At 39.5% G+C, this 25,194-nt stretch overlaps 1 protein-coding gene across 1 annotated transcript in view; it reads right to left on the bottom strand.

Annotated features, from left to right (window-relative positions):
* Nucleotides 1-5,246: 5,246 nt before the first annotated feature.
* The window catches only part of hspg2 (heparan sulfate proteoglycan 2), a 102,387-nt gene continuing 82,439 nt past the window's right edge, over nt 5,247-25,194 (bottom strand). The window contains exons 58-90 of the mRNA XM_067593144.1: nt 24,932-25,083; nt 24,290-24,434; nt 23,599-23,742; nt 22,501-22,635; nt 22,154-22,335; nt 21,766-21,961; nt 21,438-21,617; nt 20,892-21,152; nt 20,348-20,510; nt 19,466-19,563; nt 19,101-19,367; nt 18,834-18,946; nt 18,552-18,699; nt 18,317-18,433; nt 18,095-18,112; nt 16,691-16,775; nt 16,453-16,597; nt 16,250-16,352; nt 15,933-16,042; nt 15,737-15,845; nt 15,500-15,598; nt 15,114-15,335; nt 14,510-14,754; nt 14,242-14,413; nt 13,721-13,843; nt 13,286-13,342; nt 11,777-11,852; nt 11,601-11,679; nt 11,093-11,140; nt 10,631-10,701; nt 10,435-10,518; nt 9,725-9,828; nt 5,247-8,078 (exon numbers count right to left, since the gene is read on the bottom strand). Of these exons, the coding sequence (XP_067449245.1) occupies nt 7,909-8,078; nt 9,725-9,828; nt 10,435-10,518; nt 10,631-10,701; nt 11,093-11,140; nt 11,601-11,679; nt 11,777-11,852; nt 13,286-13,342; nt 13,721-13,843; nt 14,242-14,413; nt 14,510-14,754; nt 15,114-15,335; nt 15,500-15,598; nt 15,737-15,845; nt 15,933-16,042; nt 16,250-16,352; nt 16,453-16,597; nt 16,691-16,775; nt 18,095-18,112; nt 18,317-18,433; nt 18,552-18,699; nt 18,834-18,946; nt 19,101-19,367; nt 19,466-19,563; nt 20,348-20,510; nt 20,892-21,152; nt 21,438-21,617; nt 21,766-21,961; nt 22,154-22,335; nt 22,501-22,635; nt 23,599-23,742; nt 24,290-24,434; nt 24,932-25,083 (4,421 nt within the window). The 3' untranslated portion in view covers nt 5,247-7,908. The remainder of the gene's footprint in view (nt 8,079-9,724; nt 9,829-10,434; nt 10,519-10,630; nt 10,702-11,092; nt 11,141-11,600; nt 11,680-11,776; nt 11,853-13,285; nt 13,343-13,720; nt 13,844-14,241; nt 14,414-14,509; nt 14,755-15,113; nt 15,336-15,499; nt 15,599-15,736; nt 15,846-15,932; nt 16,043-16,249; nt 16,353-16,452; nt 16,598-16,690; nt 16,776-18,094; nt 18,113-18,316; nt 18,434-18,551; nt 18,700-18,833; nt 18,947-19,100; nt 19,368-19,465; nt 19,564-20,347; nt 20,511-20,891; nt 21,153-21,437; nt 21,618-21,765; nt 21,962-22,153; nt 22,336-22,500; nt 22,636-23,598; nt 23,743-24,289; nt 24,435-24,931; nt 25,084-25,194) is intronic.

Below are 25,194 nucleotides of genomic sequence, written 5' to 3' on the forward strand. Positions count from 1 at the left end.
GATATTCTTGCTCCACGCTAAAGGTCTAAACCTGTATTGTCTTGTCGAGTTGGAATCTACTGCGCTCCCATTACAGAGGATTATTAGTGACAACAACATTACATAGAGGTCCATATTAATATAAAACTATGTTAATGTAGTCAATGTTTGGCTTCATGCCCAAATTGTTCTTGATTGGTGAATAATGGTTAATAGATAATTAAATCTTGACTATGACATCGCACACAAAACAGACATAAACTGCACATTTCAACACCCATCATTTCTTTGCACTATCACGACCTCCTGATGTCAACTCAGTGCTACAAACGTCTTTACGTGTGGAAGGTATTCCTGGTGTGCTGAGACTTGATTCCTGAAACAGTCTGAGCCTCCATGTCCACGGGGCTGGAGCAGATCCGGGTCCAGTGTTTCCTTCTCAAGTCACTCAAGAGCTCAGAGTCCCCATCTCTGGAGACATCTCCCTCATCAAACCAGGCTGTCTTACAGGCTGGGGAAAGGGGGGGAAGTTAGGACTCAATGTCTTGTGTATTGTTGCTTCAGTTATCAATAGGTTGTGGTAAAATTAGTGCAGGGCTTACTTTCCAATGCAGTGATAAATAAGTGGAAGTCTGGAGGAAGAGAAGGTCACTGATCAGTTAAAATTTTGAATTTTGGTGGATAAATGATTCTGTGTATGAAATAATAAGAAATTATCATAATAATCATTATTTTTATTACCTGATACTAGAAGAAACCAAACTGCAAAGTTCTAAAATAGCAAAATTCAAGAGAAAACAGAGCTGAGGAGGCATCATTATGAAATACACAACTTCATTTAGCTAAAAAGTACATAAAATCAAATTACCTGAAAGACCAACATGATTCACTATCCAGTAATCCTGAGGAGAGAAAATCTAATTAAAAAATCTTAAGTACTTAAGTTGTTCATGAAATTAAAAAAAAAAAAATCTTTCCTGGATTTTACTCACAAAGTTGTTTCCATGTGAAGTAGCATATGGGTATAACAGTGTAAATACCAGATAGGGGCATGTCTCCATCACCTTTTGATTTCACATCCGACCAATAGGTTTGGTCTCTTGAGATCTTGTGGTGTGTGCACAATCATTCTGTATTTCTGCCCCTCCCATAAAGGTTGACCCTTACAGAAGACACAGTTGTCCTCAGTTTAGCCAAAGCTTGAGTTATAGAGAGAGAGAAACACTGTTTCTTTTCACCACTATTTGACCACTTTTCTTATGATTTACCAAATTTCCCTGAAACTGACTTGTGAGAGGTGAATGAAGAAGCTTATTTACTGTAGAAATATTGTGACTACTTCATTTTGAATAAGTTCTTAAAAATGCATAAATGGATCAATTATGATGTTTCACCAAAGTTAAGAAGTTCATCATTACCTGTGTCTGTAATGATTAGCTTTGTAACATCCTATGAACTGTTTATAAAAGTCAACAGAAATGTTATCATTTATTATTGAAGGCATAACATACAGTAATAATTTAGCACATTAGCTATTATTCTGTAGAGGAGCATCTATCTAATTATCAATTAACTTACAAGTATTCTTTATTTGTATACTGTAATATGACAGTAGGTTTTTCATTATTTTATCTGACAATCCGCAGAATGATGGAATGATGGGGAACTTAATTTAAGCAGTTTCATTTTTCATTTTCTTTCCTGTACTTGTGTCATAGTCCATTAAAGGACAGTTTCACAATTTTTCAAGTCTGTCATAAAACAATATTCAGGCAATAATAATTCCTCCTGTTCATACTTGCCATTAGAGGATCCCTTCATAATGCACTTACAATGTAAGTGATGGAGACCAAAATCCACAGTCCTCCTTCTGTGCAAAAATGTATTTAAAAGTTTATCTGAAGCTAATATGAAGCTTCAGTCATCCAAATCCAGTAGATATCTTTCAACGTTACAATCTTTTTTGTGCCAAAGTCCCTCTTTTTGTTACTATACTACTACCACTATACCATACTCAACTAGGAAACACTGTCCAAGGAAACATAAAGAGGGAATTTTATGCTAAAATGACTGTAAATGTGGCAGATATCCACTTGATATGACTAACTCAGACTGCTGAAGCCTCATATAAGCTTCAGATAAACTTTTAAATATGTTTTGCACAAAATAACTATGTGCCCCCCATCACTTACACTAAAAGAACATTTGATAGCCAGTATGAACAGGAGGAATGATAACAGCAAGCAAAACATATTTCAATGTTTATTTGGGCACCTGACTATTGTTTTAATATAGTCTTGAAAAATTATGAATGAGTTATTCTACTGTTTTCATCAAGCTGCAGTCCTCCAGTTAAACAGTGTGTAGTGTTAGGTGACCAGGTGTGGTGTACACTAGTGAAAGTCAAGACTTCCTTGCTTCATGTTTTGAAGCCAGAGGGATTTAATCACAATCCCCGAAGGCTGAGAGAGAAAGAGAGAGCAACTTGATAACATGTTTTCTATGTGAGCTTGACAGCTATGATTATAAACATGACAAAGAAGGCTACTTATTAAATTCAGACAGTCCTGCATCTATGAATCTATGAACTAAACATATAAACTTAAATTAATTACATTTTTGCACTTGTTGCTGTTGTTTTCCGATACAAACTTGAACACTTTTGTTTCACTGGCATTCATTTGAAAAGGTCAGCGTGTCATCACCCAGAGTCTGCCTTTATTATGCTGATTATAACACGGTGACAAGTTGAGTTTCTGTAGATAAAAACTGAGGTGTTGGCCAAAACAGTAAAGCCTCAGGCAACTGCTGTTCAATATTCCTGAAAGATAGGTTTAAAATAACCAGGATTAGTGTAGAGTAACTGCTATATGCATGACATTGTTACACAACACACCCAACAGGGTCAAGACAGTGATGCTTTCCTGACATAATATGACCACAAGAGATCACTGTGAATATGATATTAGGCTTGATAACTATCAAATTGTATTTCTTAAAAAAAAAGAAAGAATGATTCAAGTTTTGCAACAGTATTATGTTCAAACTGTGCTTATTTTCAATTATGTACTAAATGTTGGCCGCATTTTCTGATGGGATCTTATTTCTACTGTGAATGAACTTTATATCACTGTTGGAACAAAGACACAGAATACCAGACATCAGACTCTAAACATGCAGTAATTCAGCTGTGTTGACGAAAGGAGGTCAGTTAAAATGAGATCTTGGTTTAGCGTGTCATGTTCAATCCAACAGGTTTCCTAAAAGGCACAAACAGGCCTTAACTGAGTTATTTTAAGGATTTATTCAGTGCTTTCAGTCTAGAAATCCCTGAAAAGTCAGAATTGTGTTTTGTTATTCTGGCTTTAATGGATAGCTTAGCACACTGAGCCACCAATACGCTCCAAAAGTCATTTTTGATTAAAGGGGTGCTCCAGTGATTTTATGTTGCATTACCATAAAGTGTTGGGACTTGCAAGAGACAGATTTAAAAAATAGCGCTCAAAATTAAAGCAGCACAAGCTGAGATATCCTGACTTTTAGTCCCTAATATGGGTCAAGCAACAAAAACACAGGATACTGCACTTCCCATAATGCAATTGATAGCATCTTACGCTCCATGCCTTATCTTTCAAACTCCACGCCTCGCAGTTTGCCCAAGCCCAAGCTAAAATAAACCTATTGACGTTATCGGGGCTTATTTTAGAAGCTTTAGAAAGTTTCATCCATAGAAGACATAATACAACTGTTTTTGCTGGCTGAGTCGTATCATTTCATGTTGACTTATCTTAAAATGATTGAGCTAAATATGTATTATTAGCACAGAAGGAGAAAAAATCATACAAGACAACAGGATATGTCAGATTTTTATTGAGACACTGAATTAATCGTTTTGAGGCTCTATTAAATATACATAGTAAAAAAATATATATTATTAGTGCAATAATGATTGAAACAGTTGGAGATGAGACAATCCATGTCGCAGAGTGAGAGAGAAAGAAAAAAATCTAAAACATACTGTACCTTTCATGTATTAAACTCTATCTGTGTCTTGAAGGCACGCAACATACAATGAAGACAGCGTATGTTGAATGCCTCGGATCAATTATTCTACAAAAACACAGCTCCCTTTTAAGAAGCTTTCCAGTATCTCATCTGCACTTGTCTTTAAACTTATTTATTTTGTAATGTAAATAAAAAGATCATTCAGCATAAGAAAATAAGTCATGCAAACTCTGTCAAACTTATTTGTGCTGGGGTGATGATTTATTAGTGATAGATGGGAAAATGTGGAATGAATTACTGTAACAATGTTTAACACAAAAAAGTAGAAGTCCTCACCTTTTTGAAGGATGGCAGATCTGTGAGGCCACGTCGTATTAAATCGAGGATACACAATGGACCCCAGATCTCACTGAAGTGACTCTCTTACATAACCGTCATATTGTAGGTGTGAAAACTGAGCCACCCAAAAACCCACCCCTGTCGTGTCCTCCGCTGGTAAAAATCCTCTGACAGACTGACAGAAGATTAGTCCTCATGTTTACAATTGAATGTCACACAGTCGATTATAATGTGCAGGTAACCCCTCCTGTTTTTCTGAAGGGGGTCCTTCTAATCTGGTTACGTAACTGCACTCCGCTGATGACACCGTCAGTGATAATTTGTTCAATTTGCTAGATAATGGTTCATGAATTGTTTACTTCTGTTTTCTTTTGCACTGTATTATGAGAAGCTCTGAAACTATGGACAAGTGATGTGTATCCCTTACACAGAATATTCATAGTGTACATACACTACTGTTATCAGCCTACTGTAAGTATCAATGACTCATCTAATAATGAGCCTGTTTAACCTTTTGTTTTTTGGGGGGACGACTATGTTTATCCAACTTTTGTTGGTGCATTCACTTTACATGATGCTTTATTTATCCTCTGCCAAGGTAATTTAACAAATAAATACAATATAGTCTGTAAGATGAGAGTGCTTTACACCCATGGGACAGGTTTACTTTAGAAACCTGATTTGGGTGTAACCTCTACAAGGGAACATTGGATCTTGACTTTCTGAACAGGCTGGGCAATCATGCTGTAATTTTCCCAGCCTCTCCTCAGGGACCTGGTTTAAGGTTTACCCGTACAATGGATTATTTAGGAACAATGAACTGATTTTAGTGCAAAAAAAAAAATGCTTTCTCTAAAAGAAAAACCTCCCAGCGTAGAGCAGAACACAGCAACACAGTGGTGAAAGAAAGAAAACTCACAAGATTACAAATAGCACATGAATTTTGTTTTTAATTAAGAAACACCGAGGGCAGGGGGAGCGTCCTTTCAACACTGGAAATGGAACAGTCAGGTTGTCCTGACATGGACAATATTTCATCTGGTACACTTTCATTCATTTAATCGAGTTATTGTCTTTTTTCTGCCATTCAGAAGTGACACAGTAAAATGTAAAATAATAAAAAAAAAAAAAAATCCATCATTACTAAAAGTGCACCTTTCATATACAATTGATGTTTATGACCAAGCTGTATTTTGCAGTGGCCTAAAAAACAACCAAAAAAACAGTGGCAGTTACTTGACAAGTACGTCATTGGGCGACAGTGTACAGTGTATATATGATAATCCAGTTTAAGAGCAGTTTAAGAGCAAACACCATCTTATTCTGCTTCAGTGTCCTAAACCTGGACCACAGCATTGGCTCTTCTTAATACACATGTTCACAATTGAACCAACATGATGGCACCTTTCTGTGTATTTGGAGCCTAAGACTATTTTTTTTTTTCATTGAGTAAATAATAACACCAGTTTCCAAACATTTAACCAGGTAGTTCCAGTCAGGGATCACATATTAACCTTTCATGGGAAGCGTAATCAAGGAACTTTGTTGGGGACAATTTCTTTAAGAACTTAACCAGGAAGAGGGGAGGTGGGGGTTGGGGGGGTGGGGGTGGGGGGTGCGGGTGGGGACAGGGGGATGTGGGAGGCAATACACAATAACCAGAGGAAAGAAAATAGCAAGCTTCTGTGATTGACTCTAAAACAGCAGAATCAAGCCTTGAAAGTGATGAAAAAGGAGGAAAAGTGAAACAAAAACATAAAATAAATAAAAATGAAGCAACTCTAAGTGAAAGGATAGTGCTCATTTTTAGAATATTAATACAAATATTTTTTTTAAGCTTACAAAAAACAAGAAAAAAGGTTGGTGAACCCCAAAGTGATCGTGCCATTGTGGTTTTGTGGTGTGGTCAACTACGGCGGCCGAGCATGCTTTATTAGAGCTACACTACTGGTCACAGCACCTGCAGGAGGCTTCAACTGCATTCCCACATGACCAAACACTATTCCAACTGTGTCCTACTGCAGATGACTCTCCCTCTGAAGAGAAAACAACCTACAGAACCACAGAGCCTTCAAAGTTTTATAGCTTACTGAAGTGTCACTAAAGCTACCAAAATTGAAAATTAAGTAACATCTTGAGGCAGTTCTGGGTTGACCCTCCTGAGGATATGGATAATAACACATGCACAGACACACACACACACACTTACGCACACACACACACGCACACACACACACCTGACTCTATACTGGGGCTTTAGAGTGACCTGTGAGAAATGGAGACATAGATAGCCAACATATCTACTTAGCACACATACTCATTCTCAATTGATACTGATCTACCTGACTGGCAGATAGTTTTACACATAAAACAATATTTTCGACAACCACACATAAAAAATTACACCCTTTTCAGTTTTTAAAAACTCCTTTTTTGAGATCTACTCAATCAAATAAGGTTGTGGAGGCAACAAATCATGCCATATCATCATAAAATAAACCTCAAATGCCATGCACATCAGCAAATACTAATGTATTCTGTTTTACATGGAAGCATACTTAATCTAAGGAACCAAATTACTAAAAGACACCTCTACATGTACATTTCTACAATGCAACAGGCAACCATATGACTATGTGCTGTATCTTCATGTCTGACGTTAGCACCAAGGTTTCTTTCTTTTTTTTATAAAAAAGAACAAATACAGACACAGAAGACACAACAGTGTTGTGAAGGCAAATGACTCGTGAAGCAAAATCATTTCAGTTGAGTTAAAGCAGCAGTACTTGTAACATTTGCGGTTATTAATTTGTTTTTGACGACCTGAGTTGTGTACTGAAGCTGCATGTGACTGTGACCGTGTGCGCTCCTCTCCCAACATTGGCAAAAGACTGCAAGCATGCTCGCGCAAAAAAAAAAAAAAAAAAAAAAAAAAAAAAAAAGGTTCCTCTACAGAAGTGAAGAAAGAAGGCCTAAACGTCTTCAAGTATTAATACAGTTAGGCCTATAAAAACCGCTGGACACACAGTATTAGAACCCAGAATAAACTCTAGGAAAGTTGAAGAGCAGTTATGGTTAGTTTGCATGTTTTCCCCCACAAATATAATATATATATATATATATATTCATATGTATATAAATAAAAATTCAGTGCTGTAAAAACATCTCCAACTCCATAGGATCTGACCCATCGTAGAAGGCTTAATACGTTTTACTCTTACTCTTCTCATGGCTAAAACTACTGCTGGAAGTATGTAAACTGAACTGGTTCTCCTGTGTTAATAGTCCTTCATTGAGAATACAACACTGAGGAAGAGAAGACTTGTTAATATCGTTTCAATTTTTCTCTTTTTTGGTTTAACTGCACACAGAGAAACGTATCCTGTTGTGTCGTCTTGTTTTTTGGTAGCAGCAAAGCACCAAGTTTGTGTCAGGTTCTATTGTGTGTCAGTCCCTCTGTGTGAGTCTGCTGTGTGTGTGTGTGTGTGTGTGTGTGTGTGTGTGTGTGTGTGTGTGGCATCACTCCATAGTCTCTGTGTGTATATGTGTATGTGTGTGTTTGTCTTTGCATGTGTATGATGCGGTCTATGAAGAGCATGGCTGCACGTTGCCGTGGGCTGCGTGGGATTGCAGGTCGATGGCTTGGGCTGGCTGCTGTCCCGGCCGGGCGTTCATCAGTGTCAGGTTCCTCACGCAGCCTGTCATTCCCGAAGAAAACTTCCCTCCTGTCATAGCAGCCATGTTTGGTGCTCCACCTGTCGAACAGGAAAACACACACATTAAAAAAAACCCAGCGATAAACATCCCAAAAACTGACCCGCAAGACGGCTTAGAGGAAACTTTAATACAGCTTTAAATGAGTAACGGAGATAGTTTCACTCATTTGGAGGAACAGAAAATCAAATAGATAAGATACATTTTTCAACTTCTGCAGTGAGGAACTCATATGGAGCCTTGAAACTGACAAAATGTAGTAAAGATTATCAAACAAGTCAAAAATATAACTCCATACATCAGCTAGCTTTATTGAAAACACTGGTAGCTAAACACAGTGGGCACCTGTTTCCACTGTGGATAATGATAATGAAGATAATGTTATTAAGAAAGAAGCATGTTGAACTTTGAAATAACGTTAGCTAGCTAACTTTGTTAGTGTTAGCTTGTCGTAAAAAATACTTAGCTATTACGAGAGTTAACACAGTGTTGCTACAACAGTAGGAGGCAAGTCTAGTTTTATGTTAGCTAGCCACGCAGTCCACCCCTGAATCATTGATCCTGACATACATGAACATGTGCATCTCATTAATACATAGCCTGTAATAAAGTCCAAGATTGGTTAGGTGGACTTCTCCATTGGTGGTGCACACATGCACGCACCCAAGGTGCACTGCAAGATTCTTCAATTCAGAAAGGACTTTTCTGTTGGTTAATTTGCATGCTGTGTGTGTGAATGTGCAGCCAGTGAGTCATATGTTCTTATCCGATATTGAGACTGAGAATGGACTTGTTTCCGACTACGGATGTTCCTCTGTGTTAACTGATGAAACTCACGGGGGAGCTAACAGACACTATTGTGTGTTAACTTTGGCTAGCTGTACCTCTTGATTAATACTGTTAATTGCAAATAGGTATTGATAAGCCCTGTCAAGATAACTGATTACATGTATATATTCTGTAATCCTGTGTCTGTTCATGGATATCATATTGTTTAGTTGCTAATTGCAGTAGCTTCTCCTAAGAACCTCACATGTTCCTTCTCTATTGAAACGTGACACAGCCACATGGTCGGCGGGTCTTTGATGTTGTAAGTATGCTTATTGATGGTAGTATTTGTATTAATAGGACTTTAGTTTTATTATTATTGCTGTTTACATTGCTGTTAAGCCTGTAAACATTATCAGCAAAGCCTAGTTAAATTGTTGGTAGTATTACTAACCTGAAGTGTGTATATTTTATTTCTGATTTGTTTCAGACCACACACCTTCCTTTAATACATGCCATAACTGGGTCTACCGTACTGCTGTGCTATATTAAGGATAAATCAGTCACTAAACGGTTAAAGCTCCATCCCATCTCCTGTCTAGTGTGTCCTGACCGACAGCCCAGGGCGAGTGCTATCCTAAATACTTCTCAACCAGTTACCCCTATTTTTCATAGTATCAGGAAAATGGGAAATCTGGTAATAAAAATATGAAAGTGATAAATAATTAAATATTTCCTAAGACCAAAGGAATAGGACAATTAAGGACTTTGAAAAATTAAATTCATTTTTCCAATTGAGTAAAGGAAAAGTATCAAGCTTTATGTTTCTTTTTATACTCCATAAATATTAATCTTTGATATATGAAGCTATATTTTTGACTTTTGGCAGTTTCAACACTCCATACTTCAATCCACTCACCAAGGTATATACTGCCTTTGGTGTTGACCATGAGGCTTTTGCCCTTAGACTGTCCGTGTAGTGCGTCTCCTCCATCGATCTGGATGTATCCGTCTTTTCCAGTTCTGCAAGAAAAGAGACACACAGCGAAACTCAACACAATAACTGTGCATATACTGTCAAATCTAAATGTTCAGGAAATATTTGATACTGTATGATGAGAATAACTGATATATTTGGTATTATATATTATAAAAAAAAAAACAGCCATGAGGTAGGTTCAAGCAATGAGAATTTTAATTTTAAATGAAAAGAACGATTGTGATATCTATTTTGCATTACTGCTGACAATATTTGAAAGCATGCTGAGGTATTTTACGTGATTTTCCTGCTCTACATTACAATTAACACAATGCTTTCTTTTATTGTTGTTAACTTACTTTTTTTTTTTAGCTTTATACAGTTGGAAGTGAACACTGATTTGAAAAGAAGTTACCAAAAAGAATAAAATATCACTGGAAATCCTGCACAATGTGAGTAACTTGTACTCAATAAAGTGACCAGCAGTGTATGAGATGTTGATTTCCTCCTAAGTTAACAGAGGTTTTAGTCCTATATACTTGTCATTAAGACTGAATGATGAAGTATTGAAACTCTTTAAGGTTAGTTTGTATATGTATATACACAGTGTGTGAAACCCAAGCACTGAAGGATATAATATGCAATCATACCTGACTGCTGTAACCTTATGCCATCTCCCATCATTGATGGACTTCCGGGACAAGATCTCTGCCTCTCCACTGCCCAACTGGTAACTGGATATCATACAAATTGTCAGTATTACTACAACATTAATATGAGCTATGAAAATAATAATAATACTCAGCCATATGTAAACAGAACTACAGAATTACAGCGCTGAGTCACCTGAAAACAAGGTGTCCATTCTGTAGGCCGAGGCTAATGAAGTCCTTGCCTTTGCCATGTTCTCCAAGTTCCTGGAAATCAATGTGTTGAGTCAGCAGAGGAAGATCATATTGCGTGACTGAATACTGTGAACTATTGACTACTGACCGGCTGCTCTGCAGTAATTTTCCGCACCAAGTGCTATAATAGCAAACATGAGGCAATGCACACAGAACCCTCCCTACAGAATTTAAAATAAATGTGGCATAAAACTTTCCATGCAAAATAACAATGACAAAAGAAGCCTTCATGCTCATTGTGCAATACAAACACATACTTTTTTAAAAAATTCAAATCACGTGGTTCTCTGGAAATATCTTACAATTCTTGTCCACAGTTCTTGTGTACATGCAGTTTATGTATGGAGAACACATGTTTTGAAACCTGCCGAATAAATGAGTGTCTTGTGGTTTGAGTGGATACCTTTTTACTAGCATGCACCTTTCGCAAATTGCGTGCGCCAGTGGTCTCCTGAGGAAAATGGAGGGTGAGTTAGAGAAGCAACATGCATTTATTTAGTGGTGTCAGATAGAGCCGGGCTCGCAGCCAACATGCCCAACAATGTCACAGCCTCAGTGGCATAAGAATGAATTAGACAGTGTGATGATAAATGCTGCTCAACGGCCAGTGAAACACTAAAATGAAAGAAAATGCAAATGAAAGAAAATGCAGTATGTATATGCATAAAAACTGACACTGAATATTATGAGAACGTTAGCCTACTTAGTACCAGTTCTTTACAGATGAAGTTTACAAATCAGCTAATGGTGATGTTTAAGAGTGTTGAAGTGCAGTGGTAAGGTTAGGGTGAAGATTAAGAGGTGGAGGGGAAGGATGTGAGTATCAGGTTTAAGATCTGGAGTGAACCATGCCTCAGTCTTACAGTTTCTTACAGTCTTGTCTCAGGAATAAGACCAGGACCTGGACTTACCACTCCCTGCCACAAGATCAGACCCTCAGAGGAGCCGGTGTTGATCTCCAGTTCGATGGTCTCTGGCGAGTCATGGGCACTAAAACAGACAAGAAATGACATAATAATCTTGCCCTTGAAGCATTGTTACACCAACACTAAGAGCAAACCAGTGTATAAAAGCAAACTTCAGTTACCTTCTTGGGAAGACTGCTTTAGGAAGGGCGATGTAGCCATTATTGTGGAAATGAGCTGCATACTGATAGGGTGAATCTACAAAAAAATACAATCAAATACTAATCAAACCAGCATTCAAACAATAGTAAAGCTGCTGTGAACTCATCCTCAATGTTATGGTGCCCTCCAGTGGCAAAAGAATGGAAGAGACCCTGGTAAGACAGGCTTGGTTATATACAACATTTATAGACAAAAAGAAAAATCCTTTCACTGAAAGCACTCAGCAGGCTATTTTATTTGTTGATGGTGAGAATATACAGCTTTCAAAAGAAGAAATAACACATTCTTCCTCTCACAAATGAAAAATCATCGCTCAGTTGAATACAATGAGGGATTTTGCTGCTACAGTCTCACTTAGCTTACTTAGCTTAAGGTAGCTAATGTCAGCAAACTTTAGATAGATATCTGTATCACTAAATTAGTTTGCTAATTTACTGTATCACTCTAATCACTCTGTATCATTCTTAACATGCTAAAATATAGCATAGCACTAGTACAAGTAAAAAAAGATTACATAGTCAGCAAATGGACTCATTAATATCAGTTACACATCAATATCTGTCTAGTTTGATAGCATAAGTCTGAAGCAGCAAAATGTCTCGCTGTAGCTTCATTTGATAAAGGAAATTATGTTATTTCTTCTCTAAAAAGTCATATAGCCACACTTTTAAATATGAATATGACATAAAATATCATTATTGTAAATTTCATTACGTGCCCAAAGTCCATATGCAAATACTGCAATTTCAAAACAAAAAAACAACAAAAATCTTCAGTGCGACCAAACCAGGCTCCATGATGCAGACTCATTTGACCGTTACTTGTCATTCCTCACACGATTCAATGTCTCTGATCTTTCACAGAGATCGGACTGAACTCACCAAAACCATGGCTCCATGCACAAATACCACATTTAACAATCATAACAACTGTGCTTTCAACAGACACTTGAAATTGTTAGTAACAGCACAAATGTGTGGACATGGAGCAGATTTAATGTACTGACTTAGACAGTTTCAGAAAGAAAAACAAGTTTTCTTTTTTTTTTTTGTATAGAAAAGCAGTTTTGAAGTAGATGGAAACAAGATTTTATATGGTGAGAAATGACATGACGAAAGGGAAAAAGAAAAACAAGGGGAATTCCACATTTCTGTCATTTCAAGTATGAAAATGGTGCCATGGGTCCAAAAAGAGGCAGCACAGATCAGTTGATCTCCCAACAGCAGTCTATTAACCTGTTAACTTTTAGCATAGATGCAGAATTCCCCTCTCCCAACTTTCCAATGGGGATAAGAGCCTCAGTTGCCACTTGAGTACAGACGCATGTTTGGTTTGTGTTTTTGTGCGTACGCGTGTTAGGTGATAGACATTTTGGGTTGAGCTCGGAAGGGATGCGGGGCCCAGTGGGCTCAGACGGGCCCCTGTTAGTCACGGTTGCGTCAGGCATACTGAATATTGAGATACTGTACCATTCGCCTCGCTAGCTTCCAAATTCCACAGGGCCTCGGGGAAGCTGGATACCTGGCCTGTGTGTGCAGGATATAGCCATGAGAGTGCAGGGGTGAGACATACGTAATCATTTAGGATTAACCCTCCCAGCATGCATGCAGTGCAATGCTGGGAACGGACTGTCTGATGTTAGAGGGGCTTCATACTGTGGAGAATTTGAGTCATATGGGCTCATTTCTGGCTGTATGTCTAGTGTTTCTGCTTTGATGATGAATATCTTTGTCTACAGGATTCAGGTGTATGCAGTAAGTAATGTGCAATGTGCTTTTAGACAAACTGGCTGCTACTGAAATTGTATCATTATAAGTTCACAACAAATACAATACAAAAAATCAGCAATTTCTGGCTTTGATTTTGATTTAATAGTGGTATACATGTAGCCAGTCAATACTTACTTTCTTCACAGTTCAGACCTGTGTGGCCGGGAGCACACACACACTGGCCGTCAACACAGCTACCGCCATTCTGGCATTGAAGGTTGCTCTGGCACACGTCTTTCACCACCTCACAACGCTCACCTGCAGGGTGACATTCCAGTCACGGATGAAAGGTCAAGGGTCATAGACACACCAAGGGCAGGGCAAGTTCATATGGTTAGGAGATAATATAGGGAAAGGGTCTGTTTAAGCTGGTTTTTAACTAGATTTTATGGCCTGATGCTCCTACAAGTTTCATGTAAATGTTCAGAATATAGAATTTGAAAGGGGCAGAAAACACAAAAGAGGTAAATCGTATGCACCAGAATCCCTCGAGGTGATTAAAGGAACAAAGAGTGCTTGTAAAACATTCACATAGATTATAGCTCAGAGTGTCAGGAATTATGGGCAGATCTAACTCATGCTATGTCTGTTCTGATGACTACAAGACTTTTCTGTGCCAACTGACTGTACTGGGACACAGAGCCAGGAGCACTAACCTTCAAAGCCATCCTTACAGAGGCACTGATACTCATATTCAGCACTTAACATGCAGTCACCACCATTCAGGCAGGGCCAGCGGTCACAGGGGCTGTTGTCCACACACTTGCGAATGGATCTGCTTTCTGTGAAGCTGTAGGACAGATCCACCTTCTTGTTGTTGATGGAAACCTAAGCAGACAATGCACACAAGTTTGAGCTACCACACAGAGAAAAATATTTTGTAACCTTTGTTTAATTTCCTTTATAAGCACAGAGAGATCTCACCTCTCCTATACATCCCTCAAACATTTCGCTGACATTGGCGGGCTTAGGCAGGATGTCCATGTTGGGGACTCCGCCCAAGTACATGGCAGTGTGGATATTGAGGCCCTGGGCTTTTCCTGGAGATGACCTCCTCTCCACTGGGCCTTGGTCGACCTTCAAGTGGCCAGCCCTCTTGTTCCGCTCAGCCACAACTCTGTGCCACTGACCCAGAGAGACTGGCTTCTGACTCAGAAGGACTGCCTGGCCTGAAAGTCACAGAGATTTTACTGACTCTGGAAATGCACCTCATTAAACAGGGATGTAGTGGTAAGTGGTAGAAATGTTACCTGTCAATCTGATCACGTATGAAACAATTTACCTGTTTTTTTATATATCTTTTTATCACAGGAGTCAAAAAAAGTCTCTAGTTAATCAGCTACTCTGACCGCAAAAACTTTATAATGTTAATTAATAAAAATGCTTACAGTAACACACTTAATGTCTTTCAGAAACTGTCATAAATTGGTGTTTCTACTAATATTTGCTTGTCACCACATCTCATTGCATGTATGCATTTCTCAGGAGGAAATGAACTAAAGTTTTGCACAGCTACAGTCTACTTTACCTGTGCCCAGTTCATATCTGAACTCTACGTGTCCCTCCACCATGGAGATGGCTACGAAGTCCTCCACCTTCATTTTCTTCCCCCCACAGAAGAACATCAGTCCATCTCTCTCCAGCGGTTTGAACTCCAACTCAACACGCAAGTCGTCATGGATGTTGGTCAGGGGAGGATAGGCTATGTATGACTCCTCACCGTCAAACAGTGGAGTGGTCACCAGTTCCCCTTGTGAAGGCGAAGAGGAGGAAAACACATCAGTCTTTTTGGTCTTATGAAGATTTCCAAGCCAGAATTTATTGTTTCATATCAATTGAAAAAAGCTAAGCCAACATCATATCTCTTTCTCAGAACATGGAATATTTTTATGGGAGAGTGACTTCCTGTCTTACCATCCATGCATTTGTTTCCAAACTTGCCAAGATGACAGCGGCAGTCATAACCCAGGCTGTTTGGCCGATTGATGCAAGTCGCATCTGGTCCACAGGCCTCTGTGGTAGTTCAGGTCACAAAAGATCACAAATAGAGACATAAAAGACTACACTGTTAATGGTGCATCCTGATAGTCTTGATGGTAGCATTAAGGTGCTTTGATCTGTTTCTGTGATCAGTTGGAGATTCACATGTACCTGAGTGACAGTGCAGGGATGAGTGGTGCTGGCAATTGCTGCCTGTGAATCCTTTGAGGCAGCTGCACTTATACAAGCTGGCATCTGAGTCCTCACACCTCCCACCATTCTGAATAATGACATGAAAAAAGTGTATAAGTGTATATAATGGGATTAAACATGAAAGTATCTGGCATTAAAACTGAAAGTAACTGACCTGGCATGGGTGATCTTTGCAGGTGGGACAGTTTGTGACACCAGTGGAGCTGCGGTCAAGATCTTTGAAGATGACCTCCTCACCTTGAATGACCAGCTGACGGATACAGCCTGCATAGTACCATTATTAAAGAAAGAAAGAACAGGTCATCACACACAGAAAACATTATGCAGCCTATATTTTCGTTATGGTATAAACACAGTAATTGGAATTGGAATAGCGTCACATGATCAAGCTAGGGTTGCTGGGAAAACAGAGACTGCTAGGAAACAGAGTTCTTAAAGGATAACAGGGAGTTCTCTATAGTAACATCTTACCAACAAACCCGGTCTTGATGCCAGCAGTTTTGGCGAGGACTGTGTAGTTGGGGTAACCACCCACATGCAGCTCCTCATTCAGATCCAAGCCCTGGAACTTGCCCTGAGGACAGGAAATGTGCATTTATGGATCATATTAAAAGACATACATTAATCAAATGCACATACATGTACTGTAGGTGACAGTACATAGACAGAAGTACCTGTGAACTGCCGTTGATGGGCTCCCCTCCGTCTACAATGATATAGCCCAGGGTGTGGTTTCGATACAGTTCAACTGTGTGAAACTCTCCCAGTTTGATGGGGTTAGGGTCACGTATGGTGGCCATGCCGGAGCCCACATCAAACCTGAGACAACACAACACATTTGGTTAATCATGATGATTCACCGTGCTGTATTTTAGTCAATTAGGACAACTTTTAAAATCAGTATGAACAGACCTGAACTCTAAGCGACCGCCAACAAGTCCCAGAGAGATAAAGTCAGCTCCTGTAGTCCTCCTCTGGCCATTGTAGAGGATCATACCTACACCACAAAAACAGCGTGAGTGAGTAAAAACTTAATCCTACACATGTATACCCTACAATAATATCCATCTTAATAAGTCAATGCATGTAGTAGTTTTATCTAAACAAGTGGAATCTCCCAGTATTTGTAACGCATTTCAAGTTTTTTCAATTTCCCTTCTTCAGCTTTCTCTCAAGATATCTCCACTTATTTCTCTAAAATTCTTGAAATAATAATCTGATCCCAATAGCTTTTCACTCAAAAAAAAAATCATGATTTTAGGCTAAATATGAGATTAAGTGACTTGTTAGGATGGACATTATTTGCAATGTAGTCATTGACACACCAGGTAAACTCTGAAAGCAGGATGGTAAAACAGCATGCTATGGTGAGGCAAGTTTAAAGCCAACCAAAGCCAAGGTGTAACCTGCCATCCTATGGTATGCGGGCATCACTGGACACAGTCAGGTGAAACCAGTCACACCCATACTACCAGTCTATGCTTTTTTCTCTTTTTTTTCTCCACATGCCAGGAACTCATGCTTATATGAGCCACGCAGGCTCACGGGGGGAAATGGGAACATGCCCTCTTACATGTCTGTCTATATCATCACTGATAGTTCTGAAAGTAGAGTAACCAAGAGAAAATAGATTGCAAATGTGCAATACAAAGTAAGCTTCACTTAATACGCTGTGAGTATTTGTATTACATATTTAAACAAAAAGGGTCAAGTGTGGTCAAATTGCCTTTGCAATTTATTTGTAGTGTTTGTTACAGTTTGTGACCTGATGGGTGGGATCTAGTGAGACAGTAAAAATCTATAGCTAAATGTGTCCTTATAATTTTCCAATAATTTTACTGTAATGTCTTCTCATTTTACTGTCATATCCCAACATGTCTGGCACCAACTGTAGGTAGCCTAAAAGAAACAATACAAGTACTTGCAAAGACAATTTGAGTTAGCTTTCTCTATTTTCAGAACTGCAGTAATGTTTAAATGTTTAAGGAAATGTGTGCAGCGTTGCATTTATACAGTCCTAGCATACAAGGACTGCTGCTACTGCATGTAGGCGGTGTAGAAGCTGATGAAGTAGACTGGAAATAAAAGTAGATTTGTAACCTATCATTAAGCTGACTATAATACTCCTTAAAGTGGATTTGTGATTATGACTGAAAAGCCTGTATAAAAACTTAGACCATGCACCATCTTGCATCTCTTTCACAGCCCTAAGTCAGCTCTAAGCTGGATGCATTATGTGAAAGTCTGATGCAGCCAAAAAGCAGTTCTGCCAACATCAGCCTTGAGTTCCTGCGGTTCTCAAGCACTGAGACTCACCAGCATACAATATGAGACCTTCCCACCATGTGAGTGAGGTGAGGGAGAGAAGGAAGGGACAACGGGAGGAAGATGCAATTACATTACTGTATATATGAGGAAACATGACAAATATAGTACACAACAGTATGAAAAGAAAAAAAACATGTTTCAAGAAATGTCTAGAATATAATACATTGTCCAATTAAACTGCCAAGCAAATTTAAGGTTGTAATTCCTTACCATCAACATTATCGGGTCTAAAGTTGATCTTGATGCTGAAAGCCTTGTAGGCATTTTTGATGGTGGGCAGAGTGAGGTAGGACAGGGGCTCCTGGGCAAAGTATGGCATCACTCTCTCTGAAAAAGAACGTAATATCATTGTTAGATACAGACAACTACAGTTCATACCTTTCAATCATTTACCAACATGCCTTCCTACTGTACTCTCAGGCATATATCCACTCTGCAGACTAACCATGAACTTCAAGTGTAGTAAAGGCTTCCACTTTGCCCTGTTTGTTAGAGGCAGTGCAGACATATGTCCCAGAATCCTCTGGGGTGACTCCAGGAACTGTGAGCACATTGACTTCCTGGAAACACTTAGGAGGAAGCTCTCCTTCCAGCTAGATAAAGAAATAGATGCATAGACATAAACAACATGGTCAAACACAACCAAGATTACTTTCTTCAAGCCAGAGAGCTCCTAAACACTGTATCTTTGAAAATTATATAATTGAATTCCAGAAATCCAGGTTACCTTGGACCATTTGATGTCAGGTACAGGGTATCCTGACGCCACACAGGGCAAGACTGCGTCAGACCCTATTGTCACCTCCTTAGTTTCTGGCAGCGCAGCAATTTGAGGAAGTGCTGTGCAAACAGACAAAAAGCACTGATTTAAAGGAGGGTGGTGACAGTTTAACTGCCAGCATAATGCATTATGAGTGTGTGTGCAAGAGTGTGCATTTGTGTATGTGATGATAGAAAAAAAGTATAAAAGGAATATTTTCTTTTGTGCACTCACACTGGACGTTAAGGACCACCTGGGACTGTACTGAGCCTACATCATTGGTGGCTGTACAGCGATACTGCCCGGCATCAGCCTCCGTCACCTGCTCGATCTTCAGCATGCCTCCCTTTACCATGATGTGGGCCGGCAGAGAGCCGCCAACTTTACTCCACTTCACTGTGGGCTCAGGATCACCAACAGCCTGGCATTCAAACTCCACAGAGTTCCCAATCATCACAGTCTGCACTGAAGTACGCACATTGATCATCACCTTTGGCAAGGCTGTGGAGAAGGAAAGAAAGCAAAGAGCAAAAAATGGCTTTATATTTGGTTTTGATGCAGTAGTATATGTTAGTATATTTGCAGTGAATGTAACAGACCTTGGATGGTCAGCCTGGCAGTGTCCTGAGCCTGACCATACACACTGCTGGCTCTGCAGATATAAACACCTTCATTGCTCTGCTCGAGGTTCTCAATCCTACGAAGGAACATGAAATTACATGAAAACAAGCTATGGTTCAGTTCTAACTTCACATACTACACAATATTTAAGGGACTACATCAGTGGACTTTATTGTTTCAGCCCATTAAAGGATAAATCTGGTGATACTATATGATATATTTTTCTTATTGTCAACAAATCCCATGAAAAGACTAAAACCATCAATGAACTGATCGTACTAACAAGTTTTGTCTGTGTTTTCAAAGCCTGACTTAGCTTATTCCTCTGTGGCATAGAGCACACTGAAATGAGCCACACCGATGTATTGGGTAACAAGACTAACATTTTGAGTTGATTGTGCATACACCGTCTTGCTGCTGTAAATATTCACAAGTGCACCAAATTTGCAGCTGAAAATTGCCACCAAAATATATATATTATTTACTCTTGTTGTAATTTACCTTAAAAAAATGAAAGTATATATTTGTGACTTGTTTTTAAAAATGTAAATCTTCAGTAGATACCAGCAGGAAAGTAAAAAAAACAAACATGATTTTGTTTTTTCCATAGGATTTGATGATAGTAACAAAATGATAGAACATTGCCAGCTTTATTATTTAAATATAAATTATGTATAAATTGTGCTAAATATGTTTTGGAATAGGCTCCTTTGTATATACAATTTGTAAATTTGTTTTACAATTTTGGGTAAAACATGAAAATCTGGCAGTGTGTACTCATCCAAACATCTAGATGTCTGCTGTTTTTATCTCAAATTGTTGTCTGTTTTCAACAAAACCAGCACATGTTTATGAGTCACCTGAGCACCCCATCCTTGATATGATGGTTTGGTGGCAGGGAACCTCCTTCCTTCAGCCACTCAATTTTGGTTTCTATTCCACCTGCTGCCGAACAAGTGAACTCCACAGCACTGCCCTGGGCCTTTACCTCAACCTGGGGTGACACACGGACTGCCAAGGGGGCTACAGAAGGAGAAGGAGAAACATAATTTAGTTTTTGCTGTGGTTTAGGGATATTACAGTTATGACCAAAAACCTCCACCTTCCCATCAGCCTCAGCTGTACTTTGTGTTTTGTACTAATTAGCATATGTTAGCTTACTAGCAACCTAAATTAAGTTGGTGGTTAACATTATACCTGGTTAGCATCAGCATGTTAGCATTGTAATTTTGAGCATTTTAGTATGCTAATGTTACCATTTAGCTCTAAATCCCAAAATACAGCCGCACAGAGCTGCTAACATGGCTGTAAACTCTGTTTTGTTTTATGTGGTGCAACAGTCTTTAACTCCTGTCTTTGGTTGTTCATTTTTTTGTAATATGTTATATTATCACCATAACTTACATCTGACTGTGACTTTAGCAACCACTTCACTGCTGCCCACTTTGTTGCCGGCCACACACTTGTAGCTCCCAGCATCCTCAGCAGTAGCCAGGTTGATCTGGAGATCTCCACCGTTAACCTGGGCCCTTGGGGGCAGGTTTCCATCCACCTTGGTCCAAGTGTAGGTCAGCGGAGGAGTGCCATGGGCCAGGCACTGCAACCTGATCACCTCCCCAACCCGCACTGCCACATCATCAGGCAGAGACGTGGCATAAGGAGGAGCTGAATAGAAATAGGAGAAAAAAAAGGTTCACTAGGTTTATGTGTTTTCTCAAAAGATACACAAATCAAAATTAAACATATAAAGGAGGAATATCTACTTTCTGTATAATAAAACTATGATTAATTTAAAACAGTAGTAGTGCACAGAACACAAATTGATGTTAGTATATATATTTTTTAAACTAAATCTAGCATGCTGACATCTTGGGCTCATTCAACATCTTTCCTAAAACAAACAAATAAATCAAATAAAATGGCAGCAAACAGCAAAACCACAACACTCACTCTCTACATCGAGCATGATGGTGACTTCAGTGGTGCCCATGTTGTTGGTGGCAGTGCAGATGTATTCTCCAGAGTCTTGGCGGCCCACGCCTGGCAGCACCAGGCTATTGTTCACCACCTTGTGTCTCCAAGGTAGAGGAGACCTCAGCTTGGACCAGGTGATTGTCGGGGATGGGAAACCTTGAAAAGCAAAGTGGAGAACAAAAAATTTCATTTTTAAAATGCCAATTTTTATAAACAACAATTAAACCCTTTTATATTTGTGGCACATACTTGTGATGACAGTTGGTATGGAAGGTTTTACCCTCTCTCATACAGCGATGCTTACCGTGGGCTTCACAGTGCAGTGTTGTGGTCTGTCCTTCCACCACAACCATCAGCGGCTCAGGAACAGATGCCCTGGGCACAGAGGGCACTTGAGATCCTCCCTCAACGATCACCTCCACCTTGGTCTCAGTGGTGCCCTCATTGTTGCGAGCTGTGCACACATACATGCCACTGTCTTCTGGACGTGCCACAAGTATCTGCACCAGAGAAAAACCATCAAAATACACACAATTTTAAAACAGAATAGAATAACGTTGATTTCAAACATTAACTTTGAAGCTGAGGCTTTAAATTGTGATAGAGAAACAAGGTAAGTAGTAACAGATGAGTTAAACTGTCTGTTATCAAATCCTGTTTTAGTTTCTGCTAGTAAACAGATGTGCCAGTACCTGCATGACGGCATTGGACTCCATGGGCACAGGGCTGCTCAGCATGGTCTTACGGTTGCTATCCAGCCTGTGCCATGAGACTGAAGGGCGGGGCTCTCCTGATGCCTGGCACTCAAGGTTGATGGGTTCACCCACCCTGATCCGCACAGGTCCAACAGGGGTGACGGTGGCCACAGGAGACTCTGAGGGCACAGATACACAAAACTGGTACGGCTCTGTATGTGATGAGCCACTAGGGGGAACCCTTCTCTTAGAAGTTTGGTCTGTGTGATGATGGAAATGTGAGGAGTTCTACTACAGAAAAATGAACGTGTGCTTGTGCACATGCTGATATGCGGGTAGTTTACCTTTGACAATCAAAGACACAATGGTGTGGGTGATGCCGTATAGGTTGCTCGCCACACAACGGTAAGCACCATGGTTGGCAGGGCGGGCGTTGGTAATGGTAAGAACAGAACCATCAGGTCCAACTTTGACATTATCTGTGGAAAGAAGCAGCAAATGAAACATTAGATCTGGTGGACATATTGTCACTTAAAGGGGCACTTCACTGATTTTATATGTAAAATTCAGTTTACATGTTATGGTTAGAGCTACTCAACCTGTTAAAACATTTATCCAATGTCTTTCGTGGGTGTGGAGGGAGCTTTCTAAAGTTGGAAAAAATAAGTGACTGGGCGTGAGACTTAAAAATCTTAATGGAAAGTCTGTATTACAAACTGGACATGTGGAGTTTGAAAAGGGTATTAAGGAGGCATTGAGTTGCATTATAGGGAGTGTATGATCCAGCATTTCCAGCTAAAGTCAAGATCTCAGCATCTAATACTTAGAGTTTGACCACTCTTGTTTTAATTTGTCTCTTGTGAGTCCTTCAACTTTATAGAAGAGCAAAACTAAACTGCTGGAGTACTTTAAGACATGGTGAATGGTTCTTAATTTTGGGTCTGAGACCGCTTGAAGATATTCAAAAGGGGTGTAAAGTTTAAGAAAAACAAAGATGGAGAAATCTTTTGGAAAGACTACCATGAGTGGCCTAGCACAGTCAAATTTCCCTCTTTTAAAAGCATTCTAAACCAACATCACATCAATGAGTGAGGGTGCAAATGTGACAGTGGAAGAAATGACTGGATACATCACACACCACAAAGCAAACATACAGTATGTTTCAAGCAGAAAACCCATAAATAAAAGCCACCCTGTCATGTAATCTTATGAGGCTAAATGGCATGCAATATTATGGTAATGCAAAAACCAGTCTAGGGAAAAAGGATGTGAGTTCTCAAATATGTGTTAGAAATTGGTCATTAAATAAAGTAACAGAGAGGTACTTCATGGGTGGATTGCAGCTGTAATTGCTTGTAAATAATGATATCATAAAATCAGAGCTCATTAAGCAGATATATTCCTCAGAGGAGGTGTGTGTGTGTGTGTGTTGTGGTTATTACCTGGCAGTGGCTGGTTGTTGGCCAGTTTCCACTCCAGTCTGACAGGCTCTTCTCCGCTGTAGACCCTGCACCTGAAGCTGGCTGACTCCCCCACACGCACTGCAGCACTGTGGGGCTCAATGGCAATGATTGGACTCTGAAGACCTGCGGCAGAAACAGCGGTTTGGGCTCCAGACAAGATTCTATTTGAACCTTATTGTCCACAATCTCACTCCATTTAGCGGACTTACTATTCACAGAAACTTGAATTAACAAATTACTATACAATGTGGCTGTGAGATACACTGGCAGCAGTTAAAGAGCTCAAACATTGCTGAAGTCTGGGAAGGAGTGAATGAGGCTGAGATCATGGGACAGTAGCAGGGAAAAATAATTCAATCTGAAGTCACACTGGTCTACACTGGAAAGTACAACTGGAAAGTTCATTCATGAAGTGAGGCAGTGTTAGTGTGAGAACAACACCCTGCCATGTAATGTGTTTTCTCCAGCCTCTGACTGATGCTGCCATCAACTTAAATTTCCTCAGTGAGAAAATAATGACTGTCTGACTTCACTGCAGAGTACAGCTGGATTAAATAGTCGAAAAAAAGGAGCAAAATGGGCTCTTTGTTATTATTCTGTTGCGATGTAAAGACTTTTGTTGTAAGTCTGGGAAGCAATTGAGTCCGAATGAAGTGTTAAACTAACTTACGTGAAGAAGATGAAGTGACTGACACAGATACAGAGGCCTGGCGGATTTGAGATCCTGGGTTTCCAGGGTTGCCCTGCACCCGACAAATATACTCTCCTGAGTCCTCTTGAGAGGCTGACAGGATACGCAGCTGACTGCCCAGAACCTGCACACAGCAGACAAGGCATGGAGTCACTTCAGTTCAGCTTACGAGAATAGAAATAACAGAACACCAACATTGATATAAATATAGTTTAATAATAATACGACCACGTCTACCACCTCTGAGGCTGCTAAAAAAAATTACAACATAATCTTACTAACAAAAAATGAATATAGGATTAAATATAAAAACACTTGTCTACAGATGCGCATTTTAAGAATTAGTTAGCATAATCAACAGATCAATAAAAGAACTTTAACTGCACTTTGGACTTCAGCAAGTTTCTGTAGATCCATGTAGCTACTTGCTCATACGCTAAACAAGCTTTAAAACTAAAAATGTCAGTGTTGTGCAGTGATTCTGACCCTTTTGGAAAAGTTTCTACTGCTTAACATTCAAAGATCTAGAAATTAATTAGCTTTACGGGAATATAAGACATCTCCAGTAAAATGAGGGCACAATGATACAAATACAGTTGTGTGTGAGAGTATTTGCTCTACCTGGTGGTTGGAGGAGAGGCGGCCACTGGCTCTTGTCCAGGTGACTTGGGGTGGTGGATTTCCAGGAGCAAAACAGTTGAGCTCCAGACTCTGGCCCTCCTGGACGTCAGCTATAGATGGCTGGATGCTGACAGCTGAGGAAATATGGTCCGCTGCACAAACACAGACATTAAGTATGCACCACATTATGTTTTTTTCCCGGTAAAAGATTCACTCTGCAAAATGTTGCATGAAAAGACGCTGCAGATAAAAGCAGACGGTTC

Source organism: Thunnus thynnus, chromosome 6, assembly GCF_963924715.1.
Source record: "Thunnus thynnus chromosome 6, fThuThy2.1, whole genome shotgun sequence".
NCBI classification, from domain to species: domain Eukaryota; kingdom Metazoa; phylum Chordata; class Actinopteri; order Scombriformes; family Scombridae; genus Thunnus; species Thunnus thynnus.